Below are 17,270 nucleotides of genomic sequence, written 5' to 3' on the forward strand. Positions count from 1 at the left end.
CTCCAAAATTGTTTCATTAAATCCAGGAAAATATATGTAGATTTTTACAAAACTATTACAATACATATCTTACATCATATCTTATTTCTAATTTTTATACATAAAGTCAAAGAATAAAAAAGGAATTTTCACTCACCGATGAATTTTAGCATAAAATGTCCAAAGTTGGTTTAAAAACTGCTCTCTGACCTCAAACAGGTATTAAGGATTACTAGCTCAAAATCAGGATGAATGAACTGCTCTTCAGGAGGTTGCTCGTCTTCAAGAAGACGAGCAAGACATGATCCTTTTTCTTCTGGTTCACAAACTGCGTGTAGGAAATGTATCTCCAAAGCCTGAATGTGGTGTGTCTCAAAACTTAATGGAAAACTACTGCACACAAATATACCCTTGCCCTGAAAAATCCCAATCATCTGGTCAAAAGGATTGGATCCCTGCCTTGGACAACAGGGGAACAAAAGGACTATTTCCTAGCAAATCACTTTCCTGGACAAAAATCTAGAGTAACTATTTCAATCAGCGGAAATCCCAAAAATAGTAGGGGGGACACAATATCAAATGTCCCCCTACTATTTTTTTTGTTTTTTTAGGATGGAGAAAAAACATAATTCACAAACAAAATTATACATTTATTTTGTACTAAATTACCTTACATTTTGGGCGATAACTTTTTTTTTTTGCTTGTTAAATTTTTCAGACCCTGGTCCCCCCTACCTTTGGGGACAGATTTCCGCCCATGATTTCAATAATCTACACTCTAAAAAAGGTTTACACAATATTGGGTTAATTGGGAACATGCATGTTGTTGGGTAAAAAGATACCCAATATTTTGTAAATTTTACGCAATGTTGCGTTGAAATAGCCCAATATGGGGTTAAAAAATACCCATCAAACATGCATGTTCACTTCTTACTCAATATTGGGTAAAATTTTACTCAGTGTTTTTAGAGTGTATTGTCATCTATGGTAACCTAAATTAAAGAAGCAATGCTCATTCTGAAAAAAAAAATTAAATTCCTGTCCCTCTTCTACTGTGATAGAGTACAGGATTAAATAATAATAAAAAATAACTAAAATAAAAAAACATTTTAATGTGACATGTTTAAAATTACAAATTCCTTTATTTGAAATCAAACTGGGATCTCCAATGTAAACCGGTCGAGTGTTTTTGGAGAACCCAATTCACTGTGCACTTGGGGCGGATTTTATGTATCGGCATTGTCGTTTATTATTAATTATATTTGATATGATTATTGATATCATTACAGTGCGCATTTCCCACTAGGCCCAAAGTGCTTACAATGAAATAAAGTGTGTGCACTTTTGCCATCTTAAATAATCATAAACTGCTGAACGTGACTTTTTAATGCTTTGATGACTATAGTTAGTGATGACGACAGTTCAATTTTAAGTGACATATCATTCCAGTATATTTTGAAGGAAACCGACACAGTATAAACGTTCTATCATTGGCTAAAATAAGCCTAAGAGTTGATATGTGAGACGGAGAGGTCAACGGCTGACCCAAATGCTCAAATGGTGCATATATCACTCCAAAACCCTTTAGACTTGTTACTCAGTATTTTGTGTAAAAACAATAGTAAATTTAACATTATATTTTGTTATTAAGTTTAACTAAAAGTTTATACCTTAATATTATTTTGGTTCATATCTATGTCTAATACAGTTTCAGTAGCTTACAGATTACACCAATAGATGGGGGAAATGGTGGCCGCAAATAAGTGTAGGTTTTCCCTATCGGAATCAATGGGAGTGAGTCATTTGTTTCCCTCTCGAAAACAAACTTGATCGTGCAATATTATTTTCTTTCTCAATACCTTTCGTTGTCTTCTTACTACCAAATATCTTTGCTTATCTCTAGTCATTTATTAAAAATCTTGTCTTACGTTTGTCCTTCACTGAATTATTTATGAAAGATTAAAAACACCCTACGGGCGTATGCCTCCTTCCTCATACAAGGAGTTAGGAAATCCTGGGTTCTCAGAAAAAAAAAAGGTTTGTGTGTGGGTGAGGGTGCGTGTGTGTATAAGTATGTCAAGGAGAAGAAAAATACTATATACTATATACAGCGAATTGAATCCGCATACACCCTTTCACCCTCACTCTCACTTCAGCATGCATACACACCCTCACACACCCACTCACTTTTAACATACACACACATAAACACACACCCCACCATGACCTCACATGACACTACGCACGAATTCATTCAATATGCGAATAGGCCTATTATAATAATCATTAGAGGATCGACAAAGGGCTGTTTATCCTTCCGCCATTTTGGTAATAAATCATACAAACGGATCAATAATTCCTTTCTAAATAAATCCATATTATGATTACGGGTGGAATATTTGTGTTTCTTATTTTATCATAATATTGTCCGTTTTATGTTTCATGTGGACTGTTACGAAACAGTCACGGTGGTGTAATGGTCAAAAATTTAAAGGGGCTTTATATGGCGTATGGCGTAAAATTTATAAAAGTTGCAAGCTAGAAAAAATTTGCACCCCAAGCCCCCCCCCCCCCCCCATCTGTACAACAGTGTTAGCTAAATACGTTAATACGTTAAATCGCAATGTCCCCGATAGAGGCTGAAAATCTGAATTGATTTATGAGCTCTTTGTTATTCTATTGGGTCTGGGATATTATTTGTCTTATTTAGCAAAAAAAGGATTATTACAAAACATACGATGAAATTATTGCATGCTCGAATATTATACCATCTCGGTCAGTCACCAGAAATCAATTTGCACGTACATAACACTGTTAAGCAACTCGGTCACTTGGAAAATACAAATACAAATTTAAGTAAATCACACAATATAAATACGTTTTGCATCGTTTATAAATTTTGCAATCCTAAAAAGCGTAAGGATTTCACCATAATTACAAAAATTGAAGTACTGCAAAACCCTTTCTGAGTATAAAATCAAAAGAAAACGATGAAAATCGTCGATGAGTTGACTGTGTATATGATGCGATAAATTTCTGAGTAAACAAGTGTTTTGTTTAATACTACGTTAACAACCATACCATTCAACGTTGCAAAGTATAAAATGGATAAATGTATTCAAAACTGAGTAAACAGCAGGCAAACAAGTTGAATAAAACCCATCTGCAATATAGGCCTATCCACGTTCAACAACGAAATGACGTAATTAAAAAAAAAGAAACCAAATATATATCACGGGAAACTCACATAATACCATGAAGACATGATCAGATGATGATATAAAACAAAACAAGAATCTTGCGTGGCTTAGACTAATCCATTTGCCATAATATTTGCGGCTGGCTGGAGAAAATGTGAAATACTAAACATTTTTTGTAACACCAAATTTTCCGCATTTTATATAGCAGAAAATGATACGTCAAGCAAAGCCATTAAGATCTGGGAATTTAAGTGTGAAAAACGATTAAATTTATTTGGATTCACGACAGACAGGTATCAGATTTCCACAGGTTAAATTCCCCATCAAGCGAAATAGATACACAAGTCAGGTATAGCAGATCATTATGGATGAGAAAATCACCACTAAAGAGGTTTATATACAGGCGTATGTACAAAGGTAATCATGCACAGCGTGATTACGACAAAATTGAATACTTATTTCGAATCCATGCGCAAACAAACTCCACGATCCTATTATGTTTGACCAAGTAAGAAAAGTATGGAAGTTTTTAGCTAGAACGAACTATTTGAAATCAAGTTTTACACTCTTAAAATGTTGGGCAACATACTGTCCACACAACAATTGGTTTAAAAATTTATCCAACTCTAGGTAGTTTTTAACCAATAGTTTTCACCCAAAGCACACATTATTTGTTTAAAACTACCCAGAAATTGAGAAAGTTTTAACCAATTGTTGTGTGGACAGTATGTTGCCCAAGATTATTTAGAGCCCATGGGAAAAATGGGGAATAACTTATCATCAAGCAAAAACTAATGATGTCGTTTGACTAGACCAGAGTCAAGAAAGAATACGTAAAGATAAGTAAAAGATTTGTACTCATGCCCAGCATGAAGGAACAAAAGATAGAGTTACATGTAAATTGATATAAAATTCAATATCTCGTCAAGCGAAATCTAAATCTAAACTTGATAAAACCACTATGAAGAGAATTAGTCCAACCAACACCAACACCGACATCGTCCCTACAATGTATTTTATAATGAAGATCATGCACAGCATGATTTCTCCTAATAATCTAAGAAGAAGTTGAACTGATCTCATTTGACACAAATCAATTTTAAAAGTGACACTGAAAGCGACCCTTAACTCGTTAAAGACCTTTGCGTTAAGGTCTTTATGTGGTGTGATCAATCATGTCAATTAAGACATCTTTCCAGGATTATTTTTTTCGGGAAGAGAAAAGTAAAATGTCGAAGAACAAAATCATGATTATGAGAGAGTGTGTAAAGGAATCGAGTTGATTTTCGAGAATTTGAAGTGAAAGTGAAGGGATTGCGCACATTGATTAATTGATTAATAAAGTCTGAAAAATTCCTAGGAACCTCTTTTCATATCGTATAATCCAGCTTGAAGAGTAATGCAAGGCTCTTTCCGAAACAATAGTCCTACAATTAATGACAGCGACAACTTATATGCAATTCTTATTTTTGCCCGTAAAAGATTTGTTAAGGTGCCATATCAAATAAAATCATTCAACCGATGTATTATGGTTCTATCAACCCCATATTGCTAAATAAAAAAGCAACAACAAAATACAAATTTTCGTTTGATAATTCGGATATTATTGTCTCAATGATCATTTGTAACATTACTGTATGCGCAATTGTCACAGTTATAAGCTCAATTAGCAAATCTTATGCATGTACCAGGAAAGTAAGATTTCAAAATGAACGTTTTGTTCGTTTGGCCTTGCATGTAAAAGTGATGTGATCAATAAAAGGTTCCAATATTGATCTAAGAAAAAGTGTCCATTAATGGAAACAGGCCGTTATGCCGTTCCAAAATAAATATATTGATAAATTTTCCGTCCATATTTATTGAAGTTCATTAATGGAAGCGTACATGAAATATCAATAAAGTACAGAGCATAATACATAACATTATATTGTTAGGACCAACGAGAATTTGGTTCAAGTCACCTGATTCGGTTGATGTAGATAGATAAGTAATATGGCTCAGTTCATATGGTTTCAAAGACAAGTACGTGTTGTAGTCTGACAAATTAGGTGGCGTACTTTGTCCATGAACGAGTCACCAGACCCCCTTTGTGAGGTCGAAGAGTCGTCTTACGCAATAAGTAAAGTTTGAGAGGTAAAACAGAGTACTGTAGTTGGGCTGGTAAGCACGAAGTCATGCGTGGTTGGTTGGCAAGACCAGTAGGGAAGCTGTCCGGTGTATTGTGCAGGACACAGTCTGGGGTAAAGTGTTAGAAGTTAGAAATTTGGCCTGTTCGCTGCAACCGATAGATGGCGCACCATATTGTGAAACCATTAATTTAAACAATAATCATTAATTTTATGTTAGCATTGTTTTATCCGTAAAAGAAATCCACCAATTTTTTATGACGTCATGGGTGTAGACATATGCGCATGTAAACTGATGTGAAGTTTCACAGTACATCTTATTGTTACTTCAATTACTTTTATGTTTCCGTTATTTGAGGTCAGATCAGCACTTTGGTTTGGGTTTTCCATAATATTAATAATGCTCAAAAACACTGAATTTATCCAATCGACAAAAGGAACACCTTTTAACATAGGCCTACTCTTAAAGGCATGCTGTTGTCGTGATGGGGTAGGCCTATAGAGAATCGTGAGTGAATGATCTAAATCAATAAGGGATTTAGTTATTGACTGGAATGAAATTATTTTGGATCGGCTTGTAACAATCATATTTGGAGTAATCAATTCATTATATTTGTTAATTCCACATGTTCTTGCATCAGTTAATTCAGTCTATTCATTCAGGTAAGTTGGAGCGTAAATCAATTTGTAGAGTAAGTAGGATTGTCGTAGGTTGCGGTGTATCGTACCACCTGGACCCCTTGGAAGTTGTCCTGTACTGAATCCGTAGATTGGGGTTTCATATCCGCCATATGCGTCTTCCGGTAGTAGATGCATAGGATGACACCCAGAACAAGTACGATCACACCTCCTGCACATGACAAGCCGATAATCATGGCCGCTTTGTTGGGTTCTCCTGGGTTCCTCTCTTGATCTGGCGTAGTTTGACGGGTGGTCAACTCCTCCGACGAAATTGTTTCAGTTGACAGATCACCTGGTTCAGTTTGATTGGTGGTTTGTTCAGTGGATAGAGTACCTTCTGTGGTTGTCTCTGTGGACACCGGTAAAAGACGGATGAAGAACAAGGATAAGATGTTGGACAAATCCCCTACATTCCCGGCCTCGTCCCAAGCCCTTATTGCGAAATAGTACAGACGATCCTGCCCACTCTCGGGAAGAGTAACAGTGATGGTTTCGGTAACCCCTGGCGGGTTGATGTTGGAGATGTTCCCGTGGACCAGTTCATCTTGCGTGATCTCATCGCAATTGCTGAAATTCGTTCGAACGGACAAGAAGTTCGTTGAATAGCGGAGTTCGTAACTGTGTGCTTTGATTAGAAAAAAAGATACATTACTTGATTTTGTAAAGCCCCGGTGTAAAGCGCAACAACCTCAAACGTAGCTGGTTTCATTTATTCTAAGTATGAACATATACAGGTATGATCCTTGCACTCTAAAAATGAAGTAATGAAGTGCTTATAATTTAGCACTTACTCCTTGTATAGTGACTGCACTTTGAGTGCTGATTTTCTAGTTCAAATTCAAGTTCAATGACTAGATCAGCACTCAAAGTGCAGTAACTACAAGGACATTAAGCGCTAAATTAGCACTTCAGTTTTTAGAGTGTACAATAAAACTGCAGAGTGCATCTATAAAAAACCCACATGATTATCCGAAGAAGAGAAAACATATTCTCTTTGCAAAAGGGTCATTCCAATATATAATCTTAAAAGGCAAAATAAATCTCACCCTATTACCCTCTGAACACCCCCCCCCCCCCCCCCCCCCGTCGACAAAAAAAAAACACAATTATAATCTTTACCCGTTCCTTGGTCAAGGTTATCTCCTACAGCAGTCCAGCTGAGTGTCACGGAGCCGTTATGATAGGAGAATGAGGTATACACCAGGTCCTGGATGCGGGACGGTGGCAGGATGTCCGGAGCGTTCGGCGTGTAGCCTATAACTTTGAAGACCCCTCCTGATACTGTGCGCATGAATGATGGCACTGCTGCGGTATCGATGGTGTCAGATTCAGCTGATCTTTTTACTGTGTCCAAAACCAAAAAAAAAATACAGGTTTTTCGCGACTCTGATTTTGTACCAATATATATGCCATCAGAGTTTATTGGCGAAGGTAATGGTTATTATATATTTCCATGATTACTGCGACCCTGCCCATGAAGGAAATAATATTGTGCTTATATCGAAATGATACCTGCTAGCGCTTTACAAATGTATTATTACCCCGGTCATTGGATCCTCGTTTTCCGCGTACATTTTGTGCACTTTTTTTTTTACTCTTGGAGAGCATTTGAGCATGGGTTTCCTAACTCAATTACTTGGTATACCACCTAGACTTTCCATATTTCCAGGCACTAGCGTATAGATGGGGAGAGGGCTTGGGACCATGGTCCCCTCCCCGGCCCAAAAGAAAAATCACGACCAAGAAAACAAGAGAAATGGGTGACATATTATTTTATAAGGGAGACCGGGGAGAATTGTAACAAAATTATCAAAATTTGACTTATCAACTTTATTAAAGCAAAATACTTGCTTAAACCTAAATAAAACGAAATACGGGTATCTTGGCTTGACATATATGTTTTGACAGATCATAGATTTTTAACATTTAAACAACATTAGCCCCATATACCCTGCGAGTAAAAAAATAAATTGACACATCTCAAATCCCCATCTTAAGGAAAACTATATCATGAACGCATAATCATTATATATGGATGGAAAGAGTATCTTCTCCCAATTAATTTGATACCATATTTATGCGGTAGGCCTATGTGTTAACGCTTGGATGATCAGTAGGTATTATTTGCAGTAAATGCGGATTTTGACTTGCGCCAGGGTAAGGCATGACTACAATGAATGAATCCAGATGCTCACTATGTCATAATACTACATGAGTTAGTAAACATAGTTACAAATCCCTCTTTAATGAAATTTACTTGAGAATTGATACAGTTATAATGTAAATTATTGAAAATGTGTTTTGAAATGGATGTTAATGCAACCATTGTAGGATTATGTCATCATTGAAAGGATTTGAAAATTAGATACTATACAGGGGCCGCGGAACGGTTTTCAAAGTGGGGGGGCTGAGCCAAAAGTGGGGGGGGGGCTGACCATGCTAAAAATCACAATCATATGGTCCTTTTTACGTTTTTGTACACGGTTTTGGAAAAAAGTGGGGGGCTGAAGCCCCCCCCCCCCCCGGTTCCGCGGCCCCTGCTATATCGAACCTTTTATCGTTCCGTTGGTTTCAACTGAATGATTGAATTCTTCGAATCCTATTGCATCGACTTTCACGCTATATCTGCCGTCAGTTGTGATTTCTTGAAATGATGTTGAATAGGTCCCATCGTCTTTGAGTATGTCCGGATCTGATGAGTAGAAATTTAAACAACAATAAAGAGGCTTTAGGTTTTTATGACAGAAATACGAAGGCAAATCCAACAAGAAAATATTTTTTCATAAAAAATCGGAGGTAGCACCTGCCTCCACCCCGGACCCAGGCCTGCCCGGACCTCCTCCACCCAAACAAAGAAAAATCCCAACCAGTACGTAAGAGAGTACCCGGCTTCATCTTTAACCTGGCTGCCTCAAAAAAATAAACAGGTGGAACGATTCTGGCAGTCTAACCTGCATTACGCGATTCAATACAGCAGCAGTGCTGACTTTTTGAAACGACTACTGAATAATTATTCACAACCAAAAATCATTCATGTAATGAATGAAATGAAATACTATGTGCATTACATCTCAGTGACATTTGACCTTGATAATGTGACCTATAAGACTTGTACAAGACGATCAGTGATACTAGATTACCCTTTAATATCCACATTTCAAGAAATAGATCCATAAACTCTCGGTTATGTTGGCATTTAAAAAATACCCCAACATTTCCAAAGTTCATTTACCTAAAATGACACGAAGTTGATTTTGTTCATGTGACCTGAAACTCAGGCAGGATCTTCAGTAACATTTGAATACACTTATGTATACATTTCATGAACTGGGTTCATATACTTTCTACAATTTAAGTTGTGATGACATTTTAAAACACCATTACTATGCTACTTGTTGCTGTATAGACCTTATGCATATGACATCACAATCTCATAATGCACTCCCTTAGATGAAATAGGATTACGCGTATAACGGAGTTGTCAGAGATGCGCCAGCTGCAGATCACCAGCGCAGGCAAGACAATGGCATCAGCCTTTATAGAGATGGCGGAATGATGTCGTCATTGCATCAGGTCTATTGACATCGTATTTTAGAGGATTACATCGATGGCTATTGAGGAGTCGGCTCACCTTTCCCGTCGTCCAATAATTCCTCAGAGTGTGTTTGATCGCTATCCGAAATGAAAGCGGTGACCTCGGCATTGAGTACAGGTAGATAATTCTGTTGAACCTGAACATATATATTTACGACTGGTTCCTCAAGAAATTTCACCTCCTTGAATAAATTGTAGAAAAAGTCGTAATTTAAATGTGGGAAACATTAAATGAGAGAAAACCATGAGTAAATCTTACGTGAATGCATTGTTTACAGCATGTACACACACACAATTATATATATATATATATATATATATATATATATATATATATATATATATATATCTATATATATATATATATATATATGTATATATATATACCGTGTGTGTAAAAAAAAATTACACCTCATAGATCCCCAATTTTAGGCGTAAATATGTCATTAACAAATAATTATTATACATGGCATGAGAGAGTATGCTCTCCCAAACAGTTTGATACCATATTTATGTAGTATGTGTTAACGATGAGATGATCAGGAGGTATTCTTTGCAGTGATGTAAATTTTAATTTGCGCCAAAGTAAGGCATGACAGCAATGAATGATCCAGATGTCAATTATGTCAAATTCCTACAAAGGTTGCATTAAAATCCATTTCAAAACACCTTTTCAATAATTTACATTGTAATTGTTTAATAAACACTTTTTAGTATCAATTCTAAAGTTGATTTCGTTGAAAAAGGATTTGTACATATGTTTACTAAATCATGGAGGATTATGAGATCAGTGGCTTCTGGATTCATTCATTGCAGTCATGCTTAACTCTGGCGCAAATCAAAATTTACATCATTGCAAACAATAGCTACTGATTATCCAAGCGTGAAGACCTACCACGTAAATATGGTAAAAAATTATTTGGAAGAAAATACTTTTTCGAGCCATATATAACATTTATGCGTTAATGACATATATTTTGGTTAAATTGGGGATTTGTGAGGTGTCAATTTTTTTTTACTCACACGGTATATATGTATATATATATATATATATATATATATATATATATATATATATATACAGTATATATATATATATATATATATATATATATATATATAACTATATTACATTCCGCGTGTTGGATACAGATGAGACAAAAGAGACAAATTATGTAATGCATTGCAGTTCCAACCAAGTATTCTCCAAATTTTCGACGCATGCCTCACGTCTTCGTCAGGGATACAAAACTGTATTTATATAGATATATATATATATATATATATATATATATTTATAAATCCGCAACTGTTCATAATTAGATATCTAAAACATGGTTGAACTTGAACACTTAAAATATGTGCATTTTCGGGTGGGGTTTAATAACTTTCAGTTCCGTTATACTGCATATAGGTAAGTATGGGTGTATAACAAAAATTTGCTGTGTCTTTATGAATAGGATGCAGATATTGATGAAAGGCCGAAGCGCGAGCGGAATTTTCATTTGTCATTTTTGTTGTTTATTTATTTGTCAGTTCTTCCCATTCTCTTTTTTTCTTGCACTCATCTTTCTTTCCTTTTTTCTTCTTTTCTCTTAACTTCTCCCTTCCCTCCCTCCTCTCTTTTTTTTCTCCTTGTTTTTTTCTTGCTCCGCCATTGGGATCTTTTAAATAATATGTCTAGCTCATGTCCTGCCGCATGAAATCGCACGCCCGGCTATATTTGTGTCTAATCAGGCGGCTTAGACCAGTCGTGGACTGTAGTAGGTCCATGGACCAATCAACCACGGCTCCTCAAATGCTCGTCACATTTCCACACAAGCTCACAGCCCGCACACCAACACATTCCCACAGCAATGACACCATATACCGCCTATACCCTATTAATATGTTGTATTATTTGTTTTATGTTACATCAAGCGAATACTGACGAAGGCTCATCGTCCTAGTCTTTACTATATGATAATTTACACATTATACTTACAGGCGATTCTAACAGAACATTCATCGTGACTGGCGAAAAGTCATCACTAGAAGGTTTAGATGTAACTGAGACACTAACATGATCCACAATATCTACTCCGCTGATATTGATATACCATTGCCCAGCCTTTTTAGTGATAAAATGACAAAAGACGATGAATCATAATGGTTAAAATTGTTCTGGTATCTCAAAAAGCTCAACAGAACTTACAACTAGACAATATAGTATGTAATAAAGGGATGTTGCAGGAATTTTCTTAAAACTGTATATCTCCTCATTTTACCTTCTCCATCGAATGAAATTGCATCATAAAAAAGAAAAAAAAAATCGCTTCTCTACTAAGGGCTGGAACTCATCAAAAGAGATTAGAGAACGATACCCTGGAAACAAGTTAGCTCGTGTAAAAACAGAACTACATGTATCATTTAAACAGGGCCCTGGGAACGATTTTTTTGACTGGGGGTGCTGATGTCAATTTGACAATCAAGAAAACAAAAAGGTTTCACTTCAAAAGGAAGGTCATTTTCGTCCCGAGAAATTTGACAAGCAAAAACAAAGGTTTTCACTATAAAATAAAATTAATAATTATATATTTAATATTATTTTACAAGCAACCAAAAAAAGGATTTCTGTGAAAAATGTAAGTCATTTTTGCTCCATTCTTCATTTCTCACGCCTTCCAGAATATCTGAGGGTGCTGCCCATGGAAAATAATATAGGCAGCACCCCCGATAAAAAAATCTTAGCATCCCGAAATTTCCACTTTTCCTATTTCGTGAGAACCATGGCGGACCAGGTGGTCATCTCATCGAGCTGTTCGTAAGATACGAACATGGAGCTACTAACAGTAGCTTCGTGAAATGTATGCAAGACTTGATTGGTGACCTTCCTTTGTGTTAACTGATATATCCCCATGTAATTTATTCAGGACCTAAGAACGTGCTCAAGTCTTACGTAAAGACATGTGTAATTGCAAGAACAGCTTTATGAAATCAACGCCATATATCATATAATAATAATATTAATATAAGCTAGATTAACACTCTAAAAAATGAAGTGCTAATTTACCACTTAATGTGGAGTGCTGATATTCTAGTTCAAATTTGAATGACTAATTCAGCACTCAAAGTGCAGTCACTATACAAGGACACTAAGTGCTGAATTAGCACTTCATTTTTTTAGAGTGTATATAGCGCTTTTTGCCTGAGGATACAAAGCGCTTGCTATTATTTCCCGGCTTCAGCTCGAAGTACCATCACCGGCGCTCAGTGCATGCAAGGAATCAATCCTACCGGGTACCCATTCACCTCATCTGGGTCGAGTGCAGCACAATGTGGATAAATTTCTTGCTGAAGGAAAGCACGCCATGGCTAGAATTCGAACCCACGACCCTTTGTTTGAAAGGCGAGAGTCAGAACCACTAGACCACGACGAGCTAAAAGGGTTAAAAAGTAGCTATATTAATGACATTTTACCTGCGCCTTGGGTAAATTGATCGACACAATTTTTGTAAGTGTATCATTGTGATAGCGAGGATCGGTATGGTCAACATAGGTGTTGTCTGGCCCAAAGAGCAAGACTTGTATTAAATTATCCTCTGTCCATGCCACTGTGATGACTGTTTCATCTCCCAGAGCGTCGTCGATGACTACCGGATAAATCACAAGAAAGCCAGGATCGGGCTCTATCTTGACCTCGGAATTGTAAATCTGAATCGAAAAGGAAATATATTTTATTCAACATTTCGTCATTCTGTTAAAACGGACATTAGCAAAAACTGTCAGTGCTTTGCAATTCTTGTAGAATTCATTTACCAGTTTACGTTCTATTTTGTCTACAACGAATGATTTATGATTAATCACTCTATCCCTACTACAAATATTCATGATTATATAAAGAATAATTGCGATCGATTTGTATTCAAGTTCAGTTATTTCACGTAAAAGTGATTATATTTTCCAAATAGTTTATCTACATGTCGACATGTTAGTTAGCAGAAATGCATCAATATATTTTATCACGAATGGCCAAAATTCTAGTAGGGTGCTGTGGTTCTTAATTAAGCTGAGAAATCCTTAATTTAATGATCGGGAATGTCTGAAGCCAGATTCAAAATATTTACGCAATGTCTACATAAATTTCGCAAATTGTACAAAAAACTCAATGACGCATATACTGTAATATAAAAAAGGTATTGGGATTTTAATATCGCAACTCAAGTAAATGGGTGATAAATTGAATTATGAAATGGTGATACGGATCCTGATCGCATGATTGGCTAAAATCCATCACGTGACCAATCTTTTAAGGTCCACATCACTATCTTATCAAATATATAGTACGCAGGCACCATCTTTCTTGGGCATTAGAATAATTATCCGCATTAGTTTCCTTTGAAACAGTCCAAACTGGTTCAAAGGTACCAAATACGTGTAATTCTTACTATTCCCCTCGATATTTGTTTTATAGTGGATTTTCTTTGTCAAACCTGGATGATATGTTTTCCGACGCCCACATCCGGTCTGGTCGATACTGTATCCTGGAACTGTTGGATTAAACAGTTTCCGGTCCCGGTATCAAGACAGAAACTTGACCTGCCAGAGGTTTTCCTGGACAAGTCCTCCATTTGCTGATCAGCCGAGTTACTTATGGTTACCGTATCAATGATGACACCCGCGTTCTCAATTTCATCGATTGCGTCTGTGATGGATAGAGAATTATCCTCACCATCACTTAAAAGTAACATGTATCCACCTTTTGAAAATGAGCCAAGTACCTGAAACACAATAAAACATGAAATATACTTCAGAGACCGTATCAATAGATATAGCACATTTCCTACAAGAAAGGCTGATCTATCCAAATTGAATAAGTTTTCTTTGTTCTTGGCAATATTTTTGTCCTAATAATTAAATTATAACCAATTTTTATATTCTAAATGAAAGCAATTACTATTTACCTTCTATTTCAAGGTTTTATCTATGCACTCTTTAGAAAACTGTCGTTATAATTATACTAATGATTCACCACAATAGAAATAGCAAATGAACATGAGTGCGATGAAAAAAATATCTCTCGGTTGTTATTGGACAAAATATATATATATTTTTTGTGTGAATATCACTTTTTACTTCGAAATGTTATTAAATTTAAATGTTTTGTCCTGTGTTTAATTTCTTTGTAAAATCAAGCGTTCGGTTTTCTATGAGCTAATTATGAAATATGATCTCCGTTGTTTCAAATTCTTGTTGTCGGTTCTTGGTCAAAATTTGATAATAATAAAAAAAAGGAATTCAGTCCCAATTTACCAGGGGAAATTTGGAATTTTGTGCTTATCATAAGAACATGTTCCAGTCGTTGGGAAAGTCGTGCGGAACTTCGCCAACAGCTTTACGGTACAATCGCCTGAAAGTACGAGTGTATCAGGAAGCGCCCGGAGCGGATCACACAATTTTAATTTACGTGATTGGTTGGTCACATAGTGGAATCTATCGTTGGTAAATGGTAACGACTTGCTCTTTGTGCTCTGCAAGTGGATTCAGTGGCCCCAAAATACGGAATAACCTATCTGAAGATCTTTAGGAATGCTCAACAACTACCAGATAAAAAAAAAAGGATTTGTATATTCATAAATACAATATGTTTAACTTAATGGATTCGTCCTTGTAATTTGAAAATTAGTAAATTGTTAATGTTTTCATTTGCTTCACTTTTTTGATGTTTGTTTGACTATTTTATTGTCTTACATGTATAATGGAACATCTATTATTTGAGCTGTACAGACCAATGATTTTTTTCTCTTCTGTGTAAATATTTGTCAAGGTTACTTGTCTTAATGTAGACATATTTGTATGCTATGTTTAGGCCCCTGGTGATAAGCTGTCTGCTTTTAATGGGCTCACACCTTATGTATGAATGTCTAAGTTAATTGTGTACATTGCAAATATATATTTGTATTGTGTTTATATATGAAAGTGGAATAAATAAAATGAAATGAAATTGAGAAAAATAGAAAAATAACAGTCAGAGGTTTACCTCAATGCCTTTTAAGATACCGCATCCGATGCACGTTCCGCCACCTGCGTAACTTGGTAAGTGATCAACTAGTCTTTGACGTGAAGCCCCATCAGTAATATCAAGGAGATTCTCTTTTATTTCAGAAGAACTTTCGAAAACTACAATTCCGAGCTTGCTGTCTACCGGAATTACATATAAGATGTAATCAGTACAAGCCTGGATCATTCGGTTAAATCGATCCCCCTGCATAAAAGAATACATTGGTATACGTTACAAACAGTACACAAGTGCATCCAGTCACTGATCTGTAGATTAGATCTGTACTGTAACGTACACATTTATTTTATTTTATGAACATTGTTTCCTTTAATTTGATTGGATTCCATTGGATGTGTGTACGTGCACGTTAAGGAAGGGTGTGTGGGGGTGCGTGGATGGGTGTGCGTTAAACGAGAGAGTAAAGGTATGGTGTGGGGTGTGTCAAAAGACGTTGTAATATAAAGCTGCGTGCGTATTCAAAACAAAACAAATGACATTAGGCTCCCCCTACCGCTATCCCTTTGGTAAGGCATTTATCCTCATTACCAGGTCCCTCGGAGAGGACCTGAAGCCGTCGGTCCTCTGGTTGCTTGCTCACAGGCATTCGTGCTTTCTTAGCAGTCAGGTAAAAACCTCGGTATAACATCATTTGAAGACAATAATAAGCCCTCATTGACATTCATGAGCATAAAGATATTCTTAATCTAGCCTTTTTATTGGATAAGAGCGTCATTAATACGCGATTTCCCCGATTCTTGTTCATCGGTACTATTGGTATCGTGTTACAAATATAACTATTCATTTGACCTCATTACGTCATCTAATTTATTCATACTGAAACTTTTCTTTCCACACAAAAAATGGACCTACGAACACTCCGGTGAGTACGTCTAAATTGATATAACCACATGAATTCAGTTGACTATTTACACATTTCACACTATTTCTTGTGATCTAAGGTTGTTTCTCTAAATAACTAGAAAGTTAGCTACCATTCTTCTGTAAAAGAAAAGCAGAATTTGTTTTTTTAATTTAAAGTTAGATTGTCATCGTCGCCCAGTGCAGCCTGTATGTTGCTTGCAGTGTTGTGGTTATGCCGCTGTACATGTCTCTATTGCACCCCAGAAAATATATTGAAAGCTTCTTTCAATAAAAAAAATGCCTTTGGCACCTTTTCCAAAATGTAACATTCTTATTGTATTACTGTATTGCCAAAAATAAGTGCGTTCCCAATGTAATATGGTACCGTGGTCAATATCGGTATTATAGTAATTTTTCAATTGATTCATATTATGGGATGAGGGATAGATATGCCACTTCAGGCACATGTTAAGGAGGGTTAACAAAGAGACTTACTATCATACTACCACTGATGTCAAGCACAAGGACGACACTTCTGACCATAGAAACTTGTACGATTTCAAACTCAGGTGTGGTGTTCAAAACTGTTGGGATGTCGTCCAGGAAATCTTGTGTTTCCTCTTTCATGACCTTCCATGCACTATCGCCACCACACATGTGATTCATTAGGTTTGGAGCCTCGGTGTTGTGCCAGTTCCCTTTTTCCACGTGATTATCCTCCTCCTCGCAGAATCCTACTACCTACAAAACATGCCATGAGTTATAAAATGGTGATATATGGGTGCTGAT

General features: G+C 36.2%; 1 protein-coding gene across 1 annotated transcript in view; it reads right to left on the reverse strand.

Moving 5' to 3' along the window:
• Nucleotides 1–2,861: 2,861 nt before the first annotated feature.
• Nucleotides 2,862–17,270, reverse strand: part of LOC129258312 (calcium-activated chloride channel regulator 1-like) — a 22,167-nt gene continuing 7,758 nt past the window's right edge. The window contains exons 4-12 of the mRNA XM_064098633.1: nucleotides 16,977–17,222; nucleotides 15,600–15,824; nucleotides 14,053–14,340; nucleotides 13,040–13,273; nucleotides 11,565–11,690; nucleotides 9,618–9,762; nucleotides 8,538–8,678; nucleotides 7,106–7,330; nucleotides 2,862–6,611 (exon numbers count right to left, since the gene is read on the reverse strand). Of these exons, the coding sequence (XP_063954703.1) occupies nucleotides 5,986–6,611; nucleotides 7,106–7,330; nucleotides 8,538–8,678; nucleotides 9,618–9,762; nucleotides 11,565–11,690; nucleotides 13,040–13,273; nucleotides 14,053–14,340; nucleotides 15,600–15,824; nucleotides 16,977–17,222 (2,256 nt within the window). The 3' untranslated portion in view covers nucleotides 2,862–5,985. The remainder of the gene's footprint in view (nucleotides 6,612–7,105; nucleotides 7,331–8,537; nucleotides 8,679–9,617; nucleotides 9,763–11,564; nucleotides 11,691–13,039; nucleotides 13,274–14,052; nucleotides 14,341–15,599; nucleotides 15,825–16,976; nucleotides 17,223–17,270) is intronic.

This window comes from Lytechinus pictus, chromosome 4 (genome assembly GCF_037042905.1).
Source record: "Lytechinus pictus isolate F3 Inbred chromosome 4, Lp3.0, whole genome shotgun sequence".
Taxonomy (NCBI): Eukaryota; Metazoa; Echinodermata; class Echinoidea; order Temnopleuroida; family Toxopneustidae; genus Lytechinus; species Lytechinus pictus.